At 35.9% G+C, this 16,152-nt stretch overlaps 1 protein-coding gene across 4 annotated transcripts in view; it reads right to left on the reverse strand.

Annotated features, from left to right (window-relative positions):
- iqsec3a (IQ motif and Sec7 domain ArfGEF 3a) overlaps positions 1–16,152 on the reverse strand; it is a 187,109-nt gene that overhangs the window by 64,030 nt on the left and 106,927 nt on the right. For all 4 annotated transcript variants that reach the window (XM_073866681.1, XM_073866700.1, XM_073866689.1 and 1 more), the window contains 3 exons: positions 11,552–11,674; positions 7,224–7,390; positions 3,830–3,969 (listed from right to left, as the gene is read on the reverse strand). In XM_073866681.1, coding sequence (XP_073722782.1) covers positions 3,830–3,969; positions 7,224–7,390; positions 11,552–11,674 — 430 coding nt within the window. The remainder of the gene's footprint in view (positions 1–3,829; positions 3,970–7,223; positions 7,391–11,551; positions 11,675–16,152) is intronic.

The following is a 16,152-nucleotide window of genomic DNA, read 5'->3' on the forward strand; positions in this document are numbered from 1 at the left end:
AAGGGTCTTATCTAGCGAAACGATTGTCATTTTTGACAAGAAAAATAAAAAATATGTACTTTTAAACCACAACTTTTCTTTGTCTAAGTCCGGTCCAGCGCGACCTAACGTAAATGCGTAGTGACGTAGGGAGGTCATGTGTTACATATATAAAACCCACATTTGCGGACCATTTTAAACAATAAACTGCCACAAAGACATGAATTAGTATCAGTTGACATACAACAACGTCGGAACGGTCCTCTGTTTAACACACTTGTAAACACTGGGGCGGAGTTTCGCGTTCGTCCTCTGTGACCTCTTGACGTGATGACGTATTGCGTCGGGTCACGCTAGCGCATCACGACCGGATCTAGACAAGAAGTTGTGCTTTAAAAGTGTATATTTGTCATTTTTATTGTCAAAAATGACAATCGTTTTGCTAGATAAGACCCTTATGCCTCGTTTGGAATTGTTTATAGTCCTTTGAAACTTCGTTGAAAAAAACTGTTAATTGTTGAGTTAAGTATTAAATGTTGGGCTCTATTAAAGTCCATTCAAATTAGAAAAATCCTGCAATGTTTTCCTCAAAAAACATAATTTCTTCTCGACTGAACAAAGAAAGACATCAACATTTTGGATGACATGGTGGTGAGTAAATTATCTGGATTTTTCTTGAAAATGGACTAATCCTTTAACATGGTTCCTACACATTTTTATTTTCAAAATTCCATATTTTTCCAGACTCAAATATACAGACTTCAGGGCCAGATTAACACTTTGTTATACCCTGGGCAACAATATTCAAGGGCCCCATCATCACGACCCCAGGATCACCATAATATGGTCATATACAGAATATATTACTGTATTATACAGTACATATACTCAATACTTCAAATTCTAACTGTCATCAGGTGTATTTTGATTTACAAATATTTAAATGCTCATAATGCACTACTATGTCCCCTATCAAAGACATTCACTTACATATGATGCTATGAAAACAAAACACATCAGCATCTATATAATCTCCGGCTGTAAAAGTAAGCTGGCGGTGTAGAAAAGTCCTGGCTTACTTAGCTGAGTTGTCCTCGTCATTGACGGAAGCTCACTTAACAGAACTTTTTAATTAATACCTATTTAAGATGACCATGGATTAACTTTAATTTGCATAGTCATTGATATAAAAAGCTTATTTTTTGCATATACAAGCATTGTCTAAAAATGAAAATAGGCTTTTCCTTAATTATTATTACAAGACCATCATATAGCCTAATATTAGACACCCAAACCAAAGTGAAGAACATTATCTTTAATTTGAAGTCTGAACTGAACATCAACGCAGACTTCCTCACAGAAGTTTTAGATCATATAGGCTACATCTTGAACGTAGATATATTAATGAACACAGGGAAAGTAAGTTTAACACTGTGGCAAACATGCTGGAAGGCAGCTAAAAACCATCAGGACATATACACGGGCTTATTTTATTTTATTTTATTGGAGCCTTACCTCCAGATAAAGTAATCCAAACTGGATTGATGATTTAAAAAAATGTTGTTTACTCACACATGTGCGTTGTTAACTCTCCGGATTTTATGTTGTGCACTGCTTCACTCGTTCAACTCTCCACATGGTCGGTTTGTTTACAGTGTCGCCTGAACAGCTATACTGCAGGTTCGACTTCATTTGGCGCTAAGCAGACCTCTTGATGATGTCAATGTACCGCGAGAGCGATTCAAAGCAGATTTCTTCATGTGATAACTGGAATCGCTCTCGCGCTACTTTTCTGTCACTCGCCTGTGGGTTCTCTGCTCCCCAGTCACTTTTGCGCCGCTATAGTAATTTGATTTCATACGCCGATCGGATCGCGCAGATACCTGCGTATCACATACACTACACCACTGTTTATGCTTTACATTTTCTGCGTTTCTGATGCCCTTTTCCTTTTTTAATTTCCGCTTCGCGCTCCGACTTAGCTTCTCCGTGTCTTGTTTTTTCTGTTTTATTGGTCAGTCCGCATGAGACTCAACTGCTCTCAACTCACGTTCAAAGTAATAAGCGCAGCGTCTCTCTTTGCAGCGCAAAAGCCCGTGTTGACAGTTTGTTTAATATAAAGCGGCGAGCGGGAGATTACCAGATACAGTATTTTGCTTGTGCCCTTGCTGCCCTGGGCCCTTTGGAGGTCTTGGGCCCCTGGGCAATTGCCCAGTTGCCCATATGGTTAATCCGGCCCTGACAGACTTCCCTGAAGATTTTTTCAGACCATATTTGAAAATATCTGAAAAAAAAACAGTGGTTTTAAAAATCGAACTGTTCACATGTACAGTATACACTATTATTTTGCCAAATAATCAGTGGATTGTTATAGCTATACCTCATACAAACCTAGACATGATCAATGCACATTTTATTGGAATCAATAAATGCATCATACTGTAATAATGCCAAAAGCACACTAGAAAACTGAATTTTGTAAGGGTTTTAGAAACAGCTAATGGTTTATAATGAACAGAAATTATTTGAAATTTTGTGATGGTTATTTCAGCAGGGTACTACATATATAAAATTTGTTTCTTCAATTAATTATTAGTGCAAAGTGATCCATCAGGGATAGAGTAAGACTCACCAAACACAGGTGGGGATATGAATATGTATGAATATGTATATATTGCGTGAATATTCATAGATATGTTTACAATTCTGCTCAGCTGAAAGTACAGGATTATGACATGAATGACCACTATGGTAACGATATAACAGAATTGTGTTATAGAAATACGCACCTAAACAATCACTAAACACCAAAGCACAATATAATCTATGATTGCACGTTCCCTTAATCATTTACTTTTTTTAACGCTAGACTGACTTGCTCAAGTTCTCATAGTTTATTCGTTGCACTGTTGGCTTCGTTGCTTGACATGGGTCATGGTGTCACGTTGGTCTTAATAATCTTGGTGTAGAAGAGGATGTTGGAAAATTAGTTTTTTCCTTTCATACGGCTTACAATTGCCTCCTAACCTATGTTGATATCAAAATTTACATTTACTGTATTACTGAATCTTAGACAGTTTTTTTATTGAGGAGTGTCAAGCCAGCCATCATAAAACTTACATTTACCCATTGTGGCCAATCGTTCGGTTCACACTACAATTTTACAATGTTCAGTGTGTTTAGTCGAACAGTTGGGGGTGCCTGACAGTCATGTTTATTGCGGCTTTCACATAGGACGCAGTGAGCGCTGCGCTACGAAACCCATGCTTTTCAATGGCTTGCGCCGCGCGAGGACGGTTTCTTGTTGCGTCGTGCAACAATTAAAGGTCACGTTCTTTCTGATCCCATTTGTAAACCCTAGTTAGTATGTAATGTTGCTATAATAGCATAAATAATACCTGGAAAATGATAAAGTTCAAAGTTCAAAGTTTTCTTTAACAGAATTTGCCTTTCAAAGCCTACAGCGAATGGCCGGTTTGGACTACAGCCCTCTACTTCCTGCTTTAATGATGTCAGTAAAACACTTTTTTGTCTAAACTCCACCCACAGGAATACGTCAGTCGCCAGCTAAGCTAACGGCAAGCTAAGCTGCTATCGAATCACAACACACTAAACAAACTACACAATCAGAACTTGTTACGTATTTCTAAAGCAGGGACTTCATAGAACAAGGAAGACATCAGACTGTTTTAGGACAGTGAAAACAGCGCTATACATATAAGTAAATTGTGTGAAAAATACCGCGTTTTTTTACACGTGAAACATGAACACATGTTATATTGCACAATCAAACACAATCAAAGCTTCAAAAACACAGAAAGAACGGGACCTTAAAAAAAGTTTGACTCACTGTTTTCATTCCCACAATGCTTTGTTCCACCTTGGTGACATAAGTGACATGGTCTTCATTAGAGCGTAGCTCCCTTAGTTGAATCCGCTCATATATTCCCACTACCATATCCCGAGGTATATCTGCTCCATCATCAACACCTGAATAAACACACACACACACAACAAACACACAACAAATATCATCAAATACATGTTATAAATTCACAGTTTAAATATTTATAGCATACATATTTAACAGGCCACACAAACCATGTACTACTTTGAAATGATCCTTTCTGTCAATTAAACATATGGGATTGAAAGCGTTTTGTATCTCTACCAAATGCTCAGTTTCTATGCCTATAAACACACCAACTTGCATTTTAACATCCGTTTGTAAGCAAAAGAAAATGTGTTCTGCATATGCACACTGATGTTGTGCAGACAAAGCATTTTGTCATTTCCAAGGTATTTAATCTAGGCATTATATTGTAGTATGATGAAATGAGTATCATTGAAGTATCCAGATGGCCTACTCTTTCTGATGAAAATTTGAATTGCAGATCAATCCATTACCCACAACTCATTGTGAGAGGGAGAAGTTTAGTGACACTGCACTAAAGTAATAAATCGAAATAAATGATTCTTCACTGAATTAATAACATACGCTGTTTAGTAAACATTACATAAGAAATAGTGCATGAAGAAAAGTTCAAATACAAGACCGTTTCCTTTAGTCTTATGTTTATTTTGCTCCAAAGAACAAAAGTATCTGATAAAACTTCTTGTTTCTCTATATATTTCACAATTCTTACTTGTCTTTGCCTTAAAATTTTCAGGAAACCATAGCCGTTTCTCAATACCAAGTACGCCAAACTCGGACTTGTGTCCTTCGTAGTTCGAACTTGCAAGTTCAGACTCGGAAGAACGAACTCCTGACGCGAAATGCATTCTGGGAAACTTCGCTGTCATAAGTCCACACAAGTCTCCTCTGATGCATCCTCGATAAAATGGGCGGATCAAGAACACATCCGGGGATTTTATGTGAACTTGGGCTTGATGCTCACTTTGAATTGGAACAGTACTTGGGCCGTGACTGGTGACGTTTCACAAGAACTCAAGTAGTGACAAGAACGCATATTGAGAAACGGCTCATCTTTTATTTTAGGTTTACATAAAAAGGATACACGCATCTACAGAAAAACTGTGTAATGTACGAATCTGTGCCACAGAAGAAATGATAAATGAAAGGTCACAGTATGCAGTAAGATAGATAGAGCACTTACAGAAGAAAAGAGGTGGGATTGACGTTACTTCACGGTTTTCATTAAATTAATGTGCTTTGGGGTGCCGTTCAATAACATTACACTTTGATGCTTAATTAGGTTTCGCCCTCTCAGTTAGTTGAGTAAAATGACTCCCACCTACATGGGCGTAAATTCTATCTGACAGTAGGGATGACAATAAACGTAAACTTTCTCAAGAGCAATTTTTGAGGGGGACACAAATAATACAGCCAGAATTGTACTTGCAAGGATAAGTTTACACAGACCATTCATTTATTGCAATGTTTTGTAGTTGTTTACAATCAGGCCACCAATTAGACTTGAACGTAACTTTAAATGTAATGACTGTTAGCTAGAATTATAATCGCTAACATAGCAGACTCGTGCAAAAATAGGCTACATCATTTTTTGTCATGACTTATTTATTAATGTCTCGGCCTCATCTCTATTTAAGAGAAAAGAATCACTTAATGCGATGTTTAAATTGCCTTAACAGTCTACTTACTATAACTACTGAAGTCTCTCGCCGGTGAATTTGAATCGGAAGTGATCATCCCTATGCCCTACAAAACTCTTTATAAACTCTAGAAAAAGTTTGCGCAATTGTGTCTCATACTCTGGCCAATCAAAATATTAAATATAGTAATAAAAACAACATAACTTACTCTTTATCGGGAGCAACTGTTTATTCTACCCAGTCTCACGAGGATTCGTGATATAATTTTTTAATCTTTTTCGTGATATTATCACGATTTTCCTGTTTTTTTCGTGAACGTGTAACAAATTCCTGTTTTCGTGTGATTATCACGTATTGGTCACTCAACTGCTTTTTCCTATTTTCAAACCATTGTCGCTTCGGTTTAGGGTTAGATTTGGTGCTTGCATTAGAATTTCACTTTATGTATTTGTTTATACTATTTTTTCGGATAAAATTTTTTATATGTCGCCTGGCATTAGGGTTATTAGGGTTTGGGTAGGGATGTCATTTTATGTAAATCTAACCCCAAACTGAAGCGACAATGGTAAGAAAATAGGACAAAACAGTTGAGTAACCAATACGTGATAACCACACGAAAACAGGAATTCGTTATACGGTCACGAAAAAACACGAAAATTCGTGATAATATCACAAAAAAGAATAAAAAGTTATGTGACTATATAACAAAATTTTGTGAGCCTGGGCTGGCTTATTTGGGTCCCCTTCTTGAAGATGTACCTTTTCGCAGGGGGAAATATCTCGTTTTGAATGCACCCTCTGGACCAAACCAATGTGTTTTGCAAAGCAAACTTAAAAATTATTTTTGCTCCGTTTGCATTTGTAATGTTTTACTACTTACACAATTATTTAAAGTAGCCTACATATCTTTATTATTTTTTAAATATGCATGGTTTATGGTATTTTTAGGTGCAGGCCTGTCCCCCTGACTCCCCTGCCCACCTATAAGAAAAGTGTGTTTACACTAAATATACAGCATATGAAATGGGTAACTAAATCTACATTTCCTGAAGAAATAACAGTGGTTGCAGGACAGAAAAAAATATTTTTAGGTAAGTTTAGGTTTTAGGCTTTAGGATAAAATACAGAGAGGCAACACATGTCATCTCTGTCATGTAATGTCAGCTATAAAAGACTAAACAGATGGACGACCAATCACAATTCAGTCTGATGTAAGAAAGAATACCATTTAGGTACAGATATGTATACATTTGGTACCTTTGATGCACTAATATGAACTCCATATTTTTTATGACATATTTTCCTGACAGAGAATGATATAATATGATATAATGAATTTTAATATAATATAATGTAAAATTATTTTTGAATGGCAAAAATAATAAATTTTTATATTTAAAAAAATATATATAAACCATATTATTTTTTTTTTAAGTAAAAAGTTAAACAAACTTAAAATATACTGTAGATAGCACACCTGACAAATAAGATAATTTTCTGGTGACCCCCTACCCTAGAACCTCCTGAAGGCCCTCTGGGGGTCTTGAAAACCCCATTAGATGACTTAAAGTCCCCCACACCCCAATATTCATGGCTGCTCACAAACTCCACTTACAATCCCTCTTGTGTTAAGTCATCATTTTATTTGTTTGGGTTTTCTCCTGTCTCACCTCTCAAGTTGCGGATGAAGTCTTCCAGCATCATCTTGCGGTCTGGTTTGATGTTAGGACTGTACATGTCTGTGTTAAGCAGTATGATAGCGAATGCGAGGATAAAGATGGTATCAGGATTGTGGAACTGCTGAACCACGTCTGGATTACACATACAGTAACGCTGACTAAAAACAACAGGAAAAGAGAAAAAGACACATGTATGTTTATTTAACACGTTTTCTTAAATAGACCCTTTTGCTGCTTAGCTTTCACAGTCAACAATCAATTTCAACGTTGTGAATCTATTCATAACACCAACAGTAACAGTGAATCAGATGGTTTACTGCAGGTAAAAACTAAAAGTGCTAAGCATTTTTTTTATACCACACATAAAATGTTCCCACCACCTGACAGATATTACTGAATTATGTCCTGTAAATCACATAATACTTTATGCAACCCCTAGGCGCTGTAAGCAGCACAAAACAGTGAGGAGAGCGGTACACACTTGAATCAAACAGAACATTACAGTATCTTCCTGTAAATTATTTTGATCTGGTTTTGTTGACACAAGGTATTTGTTCCAGAGGTTAATTTAGTCACTTTAACTCTTTCCCTGCCAAACTATAAACCCCAGAAGTATCACACTAGGGCAAACAGCTGTATGTCTGTGTATGTTTTGATAATCGCTCTGAATTTGATCTCTATTAAAAGTCCTTTACAAAAATGCAATTTGCTTTTTGCTCAAAATTTGGTGTTTTTGAAGAAACCTACACATATTTAAGAGATGATAAAAAGAGAACTAACTTTTTTAGTTTGAAAGGAGAGGGTGTTCTTTCATTTGATATATTGTATGTTTATATTAAAGAAGAACATTTTCTGGAAGGCATTAAACTTTTGTGAAAATCATGAAAATGCTGGCGCTGGCTGGCAACTTTTTTAAAAAACGCTAGCGGGGAAAGAGTTAAGGATCACATCGCTTCATCAAAAGTAAAAAGTTAATGAACTGCACAATTGAATGGTATAGTTCATCTGTGTCTTTTATTTCTAATTCTATTAGTGTATTGATTTTGTGTTTTCCAACGTTTCTCTTAGAGAAACCCATTAGATCAACATACTCATTTAGATCAACTTGTTTATCAAATATGCACATGACAAATTTATCTAACTCATCAATTTGTCTACATATCATCAAATCTTAATCTATCAAGCTGGCACACATTAATTGAGTTGTTTGAAATGTATGTAGTTCTTTATATTGCTGTCACTTATACTAAGCATGACCACAAGGGGCTATATTGTCTTTTATTTCTAAGCATCATAAAGAATTTAAAAACAGTGTTATTAAGCAATATGGGCCAACATGTGATATCATAATAGCAAATATTTAAAATTTTGTCTATTCTATTTTGGGATTTTTTATATTTTATTTCAAAGTTTGGTAACACTTTACTTGAAGAGGTGTTCATAAGACTGACATGACACATTCATAATCATGAACATGAAGGAGACTTTATACGCGTTTATGACGTAACTGTCATTAAGTGTCATTCATTCAACTGTGTCATTTTTAATGCAACAATGACATTGTTTGAGATGTCTTTGTTATGACAACTTGACATAAACCAATACATCATAACTTGTCATGACAAGTTGACATAACTGACCACTTTTTACCAGGGATACAAATTAAATTTGTCAATAAAATTTAATTAAGTGTTAATACTTTGTCATATAGTTTTATAACAGCGTCATGAATATTTTTCTTGACCTCAACTACAGTGGTACAAATATAATTTGTCATTAAAATGTCATTAAGTGTTAATGTCAAATAGTTTTATAACAACATCATGAATATTCTTCAGTTCATAATGTTTTTTTTAAGTTTCTTCATGTGTTTAACAAATAAAATCAATCATTCAATAATAATAATGATAATAATAATTATTCAAATTGATAAAAATATATTTTATTGCATTTGGAAACTGATTCCAAAAGACATGCAGGGTTGGGTCCATATCGGTGCAAAGTTAATTACATGAAATTAAATTGATTAAATGTTCTGTTAGTTGTCAGTTTTGTGCACATACATAAATGGCGCTTTTCCATTGCATAGTACCCCACGGTTTGGTTTGGGTCAGGTCGGGTCAGCTCACCTCACTTTGGCGTGGTGAGCTTTTCCATCAAGTTTAGTATCCCTTTGCAGTGGGAGGGGTTATAGGCGTGACGTTATATTTGCGCTGCCTACTGCTGTGACATCATACAAGTGAGAGCGTTGTTGTACATTCCCATAAATTTATTTATTTCTCAGTCCGCCACAAAATTAATATTGGCCACCACAAATAGATGTTTGCACATCGCGTCTCACATGACCGTTTCTGTACAAACACCCGTGGCGTCAGTCGACGCTCACTGCTGAGCCTTATTGAAGTTGCATTTAAGCATTTGGGAAGTGCTCGTCACGAATGTGCCGCCACAAACTGCAAGTCCGGAAAAAAATTGTATGGTGTCCCTGATTTTCAACCTGTGGATGTTTTTCATTGCTAAAAGGGAGTTTGGGAACTTATAGCAGAGCACAGATGACAACATGTTTGCTCGACACAGCGCAAGCTAGCATGAAGGTAAAGCTAATCTTTACATTATAGCGATGATGCTGGTAGTGACGATTCTCTCAGACCAATCAGTAATTTACAGTGTATTCGCGTCACGTTTTGGTATCAGCTCGGGTCACTTAGAACCCCAACCGAGGTGGTACGAAAAAAAGTATTGGGTACTCCGTACTGCCCCCAATGGAAAAGCTCCCAAAAGTAAGCTGACCCGACCCAAACTAAACCAAACTGCGCCAAAAGTTAAGTATAATATTTTGACGTGTCTGTTGACATGTATTTTGTTAAGTTATTTAAAATTATTTGACAATATTAACACTTAATGACAGTTTAATGAAATGTTAACCCATAAAGATGGTAGTTTCTTAAGTTTGATAATTATTCTGCTATGTCATGTTTATGACAGATTAATGACGTATGTTATGAGGTATTGGTTTATGTCAAGATGTCATAACAAAGACAATTCAAACAATGTCATCTTTGCATTAAAAATCTTATAATTGAGTGAATAACACTTAAAATCATAAAATCTCCTTCATGTTCATAACACGTGTCATGTCATGATTATAAATGTGTCTGTCATGCCAGTCTTATGAACACCGCTTCAAGTAAAGTGTTATCCAAAGTTTTGTTTATTTTATATAAATAATTTCTTTAAAACGCTGAATGTGAAAAATATTAACAACTAAAAATATAGGTTTGAGTTTACTCAGCAACAGTAATTGTGAAAGATACACCTAAACAGAAAAGCCATTTATTCAATAAATCTAGAATGTTTTGTTTTTGCATCCAATTATTTCTTCCTACATCACTTTTTTAGATTTATATCTAAAAGCAGAGAGACACACTAGCACAGGCTGGGTTGTGTTATGCAACCGGTTATTTATAAACCAGTGTCTCTGAGACAGAGATGCAGACATGTGCAACACACTCAAACACGCACACACACAGAGGTCATATACTGATAACAGGCAGTCTTATTATTTCCTGTGCTGACAACAAAAGCACATTTGCCAATTGTCTTACAAATATTGATATCTGCAACTGTTATCATTCATTATCATAATAATGGCCAGCGTTGCATATAAATGGGCAGTAAATTAAAGATTAATATTTGGATAATATGTTGCTATTGGATAATATCTGGATACCCAAAGTAAATGACGCCTGTATCTGTATTCTGTATCTTCTGCACTTTAAATCCATATATATTTATTTCATTTGAAAGTATACAGTTAAATAATTATAATACAACCTTATATATATATGTATATGTGTATGTATATGTACAGTATATATAAGGTTGTATTATAATTATTTAACTGTACTACTTCATTTTAAATGTTTCTGTAGTGCTTATGTATGTAGTTCTCATTCTGTACTCGCTCATTTGATATGAGGTCATTAAATCTGTAATAGTTAATAAAAATAAAAGTGCAAAGTTCCGCTAAAATAGTCAAAACATGTCAAAAGTAATCCATGCCCACCAACCCTTTTTTAAATTAAGCAGAACCATTACTGTAATGCAAATGTGTTTCACTTGTCTGCAACACAGACATCCTTGGAAATTTATGGAGAACATTCAGATTGGCTTTGCATCCTTTAATACCTCAGGGATGCAAAAAGTTCAGTCATAAGCATAGGTATCCCATCAGCTCTTGCTCTTATCTTCCTCTGGCACATGAAGGTGACTGAAGCATATGTGTGTGTAAAAGAGTGTAACAGCGTCTGAAGTTTCACCTGAATGCTTCTATCAGCCTTTCCACTTTCTGTGCTTCACCCTGTACACGGATATGAGCCTGGAACTTCCTCAAAGCTTCATCCAATTCCATCCCTGAGAAATCCATCTCATCCACCACACAGCTATTGAAAAAAGCAGAAAGAAAATGAGAGATGGATTGAGAGAGAGAGAGAAACCTGAAAGCTCATATGAACCCCAGACCCTTGTGAAGTGAACCCAAACATTATTTCAAACACAGATGGGACGACAGGATGTTTAGTAGGCTTTAGGAGATATTACTCACAAATGATTTCAGACCCATATTAAAGGCCTAAAGCTGCAAGACCTCGCAGTAAGCAAAAACAATAAGTCTTTATTACATACTGTATATAACTTACACACAAGGTTTAATGAAACTGAAAAAGCACATTTCACAAGTGTACCTCCTCATCCGGTTTTGACAGATATAATTGCAAATCTTATTTGTCTTTCTGTCTTTAAAGGAAGGGCTTGGTCCCAGGGGCGTTGCTAGACATAAAGCTCTACTGGGGCACAGGCCCCCCATTTTTTTTTTACTTTTTCTTGGAAGCCTGCAGTGTGCAAGACACAATTTCCTTTGCTTAACCCACTATTCCAACATTGCAACAAGTACTAGGAAAGACAAACATTTATTTAAAAATATTTAAGTATCATCTTCATATAAACATATATACAACATTATTAACATGTTTAAAGGCATAAAATGTTTTGAAATAATGACAGAAGAGAAAATATTTTTATGCACCTTTGCATTTTACACAAGGATTAATAACGTATTTTTTATTTTTAAGAATATTTTCATTTTATGACTGCTACTAAAAAAATCTATCTTTGTTACTGCTAACTGTTTATGTAATGACCTAGAGCTAGTGAACTAAATATTCATTTCATATCTGAAAATACAGAACAGTATAACACAGTTTTTGTTGTATGTGAACAATGCAATTTTATAGACTATTGACAGAGGTTTTCCTGAGATTTTTCCTCTAATGTTCGAGCCCTAACAGGGTAAGATGTTATGTGTCTTTACTCCCTTAAACTCATCATCTCTCATTTTTGCTTCCCTTTTCCTGCTTTGCACAAACATTTCTGATGTCCATCACATGCGTCAATGATCGGGTGAAAATAAGATTTTCATTATTATTTAGAAACTTAAAATAAACCAACTCAATCGCGTGTACTTTGTATGCGGCTGCGCACGGCAAAACAGTCGCGCACGGACATGAATGGGTGCGTGGATGCGGACATGAATTGGGGCGTGCACGCTTCAGTGCGACTGCTGCGTCGCTTTTTCAAACGTGAATTGGGTAACTATATTGCATATAGATCCGTTTTGCCGCGATTGTCTTTGTAAAGGATTATACTAGTTAACTGCTAAAATGTAAACTTGAGATTTACACAGGGGCACAAAAGATTTAGGCTGTTTCTCAATATGCGTTCTTCAGCGATCTTGCGTCCTCGTGTCCTCGCTCTACGTCATCATTAACGGTCGAAGTTCAATTCCAATTCTCAAGAACGCAAGGACAGAGGACGCATGAAAATACCCGGATGTGTTCTTGATATCGAGGATGCATCGAGTGCAGACTTGCTGAAATCGCTTTACGCCCCAGAAGTCATTGCGGCAAAACTTCCGAGTTCGTTCTTCCAAGGTCGCCTGGCAAGACCGATCTCCACGAGGACGCAAGTCCGTTCTTTGCGTTCTTGGAATTGAGAAACAGCCTTACACTGGGGCACGTGCCCCAGTAAAAGGGGTCTAGCGACGCCCCTGCTAAATGTAATTTACTTTTCAGTTACTGAGCCTATATGTTTTTCCAACCCTGTTATCTTATTCAGTGGAGGAGAAAACCTGAAACCTAATGTGTCGGTCATTTTTGGCCTTCACATCCCCATGTCACTATGCTCCTTGTTGCGTAAAAAGTCCAACTTTATGCAAAACATTTTGTGTTTCAAGGGACACACAGAAGGTCATAAAGACGATAACATTAGGCTGAGTAAATTGTAAAAAAAATAATTTTTGGGGGGGTGAACCATTCCTCTGTCTGAACTTTCTCATCACAAACTTATTTGAAACCAAGAAAATATTTGTGAGTGTAACGCATGCCAGCAAATAAATGAATATTTTAATGTCCATCCGTGGTTGTATGTCTATTGTGCTAAGCTGACAGCTGGAGATATCAAAAGTACACAGAGCAGCTGCACAGAGATAGAGAATAAAGGATGAGAAAAATAAAAATGAGATCTCTACATAACAGCAGTAAGACAATTTGTTCCCTTTCCATCTTCTCTCGCTTTTATTTTATGAGTAACAGACTGTTCTTCAAAGCTGAATGACTCAATTAACAATAGAGTACAAGTTACACACACACACACACACACACACACACACACGCACGCACACACAGACAGATCAAATACAGTTTTGGACATCAGGTTCTAAAAAGACCCAGAAAAATGAATGTATAATAAAAAAAATATATAATATGGAAACATATGAATAGTTTACCAGGGGCGTCAGTTTGTTTTGAAAAGTGGTGGGGACAAAAGATCAGATGGAAAAACATTACAGCAGGACAGGAAATATATATATATATATATATATATATATATATATATATATATATATATATATATATATATATATATATATATATATATATATATATATATATATATATATATATATATATATATATATATAGAATAACGGCGCATCAAAAATGGGCATAGCGTAGGCCAGTCAACAACACAAAACCCTCAACAATGTCGACTGCACATGTAACAGTCCCTGCAACACCAGCTCAACCAAACAGTGCCAAAGCACCATACTGAAGAAAACAGCAGCGCGTTTAGTCAATGATTACAATGAAATTCATTACATATGTAAAAGAAAACACACCATGAGCATACAACACAACATATGTGACCCTGGACCACAAAAAGTCGCATAGACATCGCTTGATATTTCAGAACATTTTAACCAAATGTTTTCAAAAAGTGGTGGGGACAAAATCAGCTATTGCAAAAAGTGGTGGGGACATGTCCCCAGCGTCCCTAGTGTAAATGACACGTATGGTTTATACAGCAAAATGTATACAAATACATTTCATTATAATTATGTCACATTTTAGAAATTTTCCCCACTCTACTCTGTAATGAAAGTAAACAACATTTGCCAATTTGGTATGCAAATAATATAATAGTTTAAGCACATTTTCAGAACCACATATGGTTTTAATCAAAATCATTTTTGTGTTACCATATTTGTTTATTTGTGAAAATATAATTTTCATTTGAAAGTCTCAGTTTACATCATATAACAATATATTTATAATTACAGATAAATATAAAGAAACAGTAATACTTATTTGTAGCAACGTATATATTTTTTCTCTGCTTATAAACTCTGGGTATTTTTCTTTAAAAATAAAAAAGCTGAAATAATTGCATTTTTGTGAAGGAATTTTGTTAGAGATCAGATTCAGAAGGACTATCAAAACATACGCAGAGTTTAAAATGAGTAAATAACGTTTTAGTTTCAGTTTTTCATAAATTGGGTAAGTGCGTAATTATCTAGTGGAAAGTAAGATAAAAATTCATCATGGAACATGTTTTTTATGCAACCGTTTTCTCTTAATTGACAATATAACTCGTCAATGGCGAGGAAAGAGTTAAGAAAGTCGTGTCACTCCGCCGCCATATCTGCAATGCCTTCAGGTCTTGTTAGATCAAGACAAAAAAGACCTGACGATTCTGCTCATGTGCAAAGTCCCTCTCCCAGAGGATTCTGATTGATGAAAAAATTCGGGACAGTCCCGAAATCTAAGCTGCTGTCTCGAATCCCTAATCCTGCTCTAATTGTCCTGAAAATTAAACTAAAGCAGAATCTTAATCCTGAATCCCGCTCTAATTGTCCTGAAAATTATACTGAAACAAAATCTTGAGTAGTTATTGTCTGATAAAACATGAGCGAGGAGGTTGATTCATCCTTCAGCCAGCCCCGCCGGCTGCTCATTGGCTGCACTGTAGGCGTGCATTAAGATATGCATTGATAAGGCAAGGGAGTGCTGGCAGCAGTTAAAACTGCAGCGAAATATGCTGACGTCGAGCCTTCACAACCTAGGCTATAGCTCAAATGTGAATTTAAAGTTGTATTGTTTCTATTAATTTATCTAATTCAGTGGTTCTCAAACTGGGGGCCGCGAGGTGGTGCCAGGGGGGCCCCAGCTTTATAACATTTTATAAAATAAATTAATTTTTCATGAATTCTGTGGAATTAAACCTAAAAAATAAGGCTACTAACCAACAGCAGTACTTTGTATCATTCAATATGTTTTGTTTAATTAAAAGTTGAGTTTTAGAACAGTTTTTTGTCATAAATTTTCTTTGGGGGGGCCGCAAAGGAATGCGCCGTACACAAAGGGGGCCGCACGCTGAAAAAGTTGGAGAACCACTGATCTAATTCATCTATATGCACAAAGACAATAGGACCTTTTGTCTGCTTTTTGTTTTATAGAGTAGATTAAGAGAGCGAAAGTTGCAGCCGCGAGGACAGTTGAAAGTGCAGGCAGTGACATTCAGTCGC

The sequence above is a fragment of the Misgurnus anguillicaudatus genome, chromosome 1 (genome assembly GCF_027580225.2).
Source record: "Misgurnus anguillicaudatus chromosome 1, ASM2758022v2, whole genome shotgun sequence".
Classification (NCBI taxonomy): domain Eukaryota; kingdom Metazoa; phylum Chordata; class Actinopteri; order Cypriniformes; family Cobitidae; genus Misgurnus; species Misgurnus anguillicaudatus.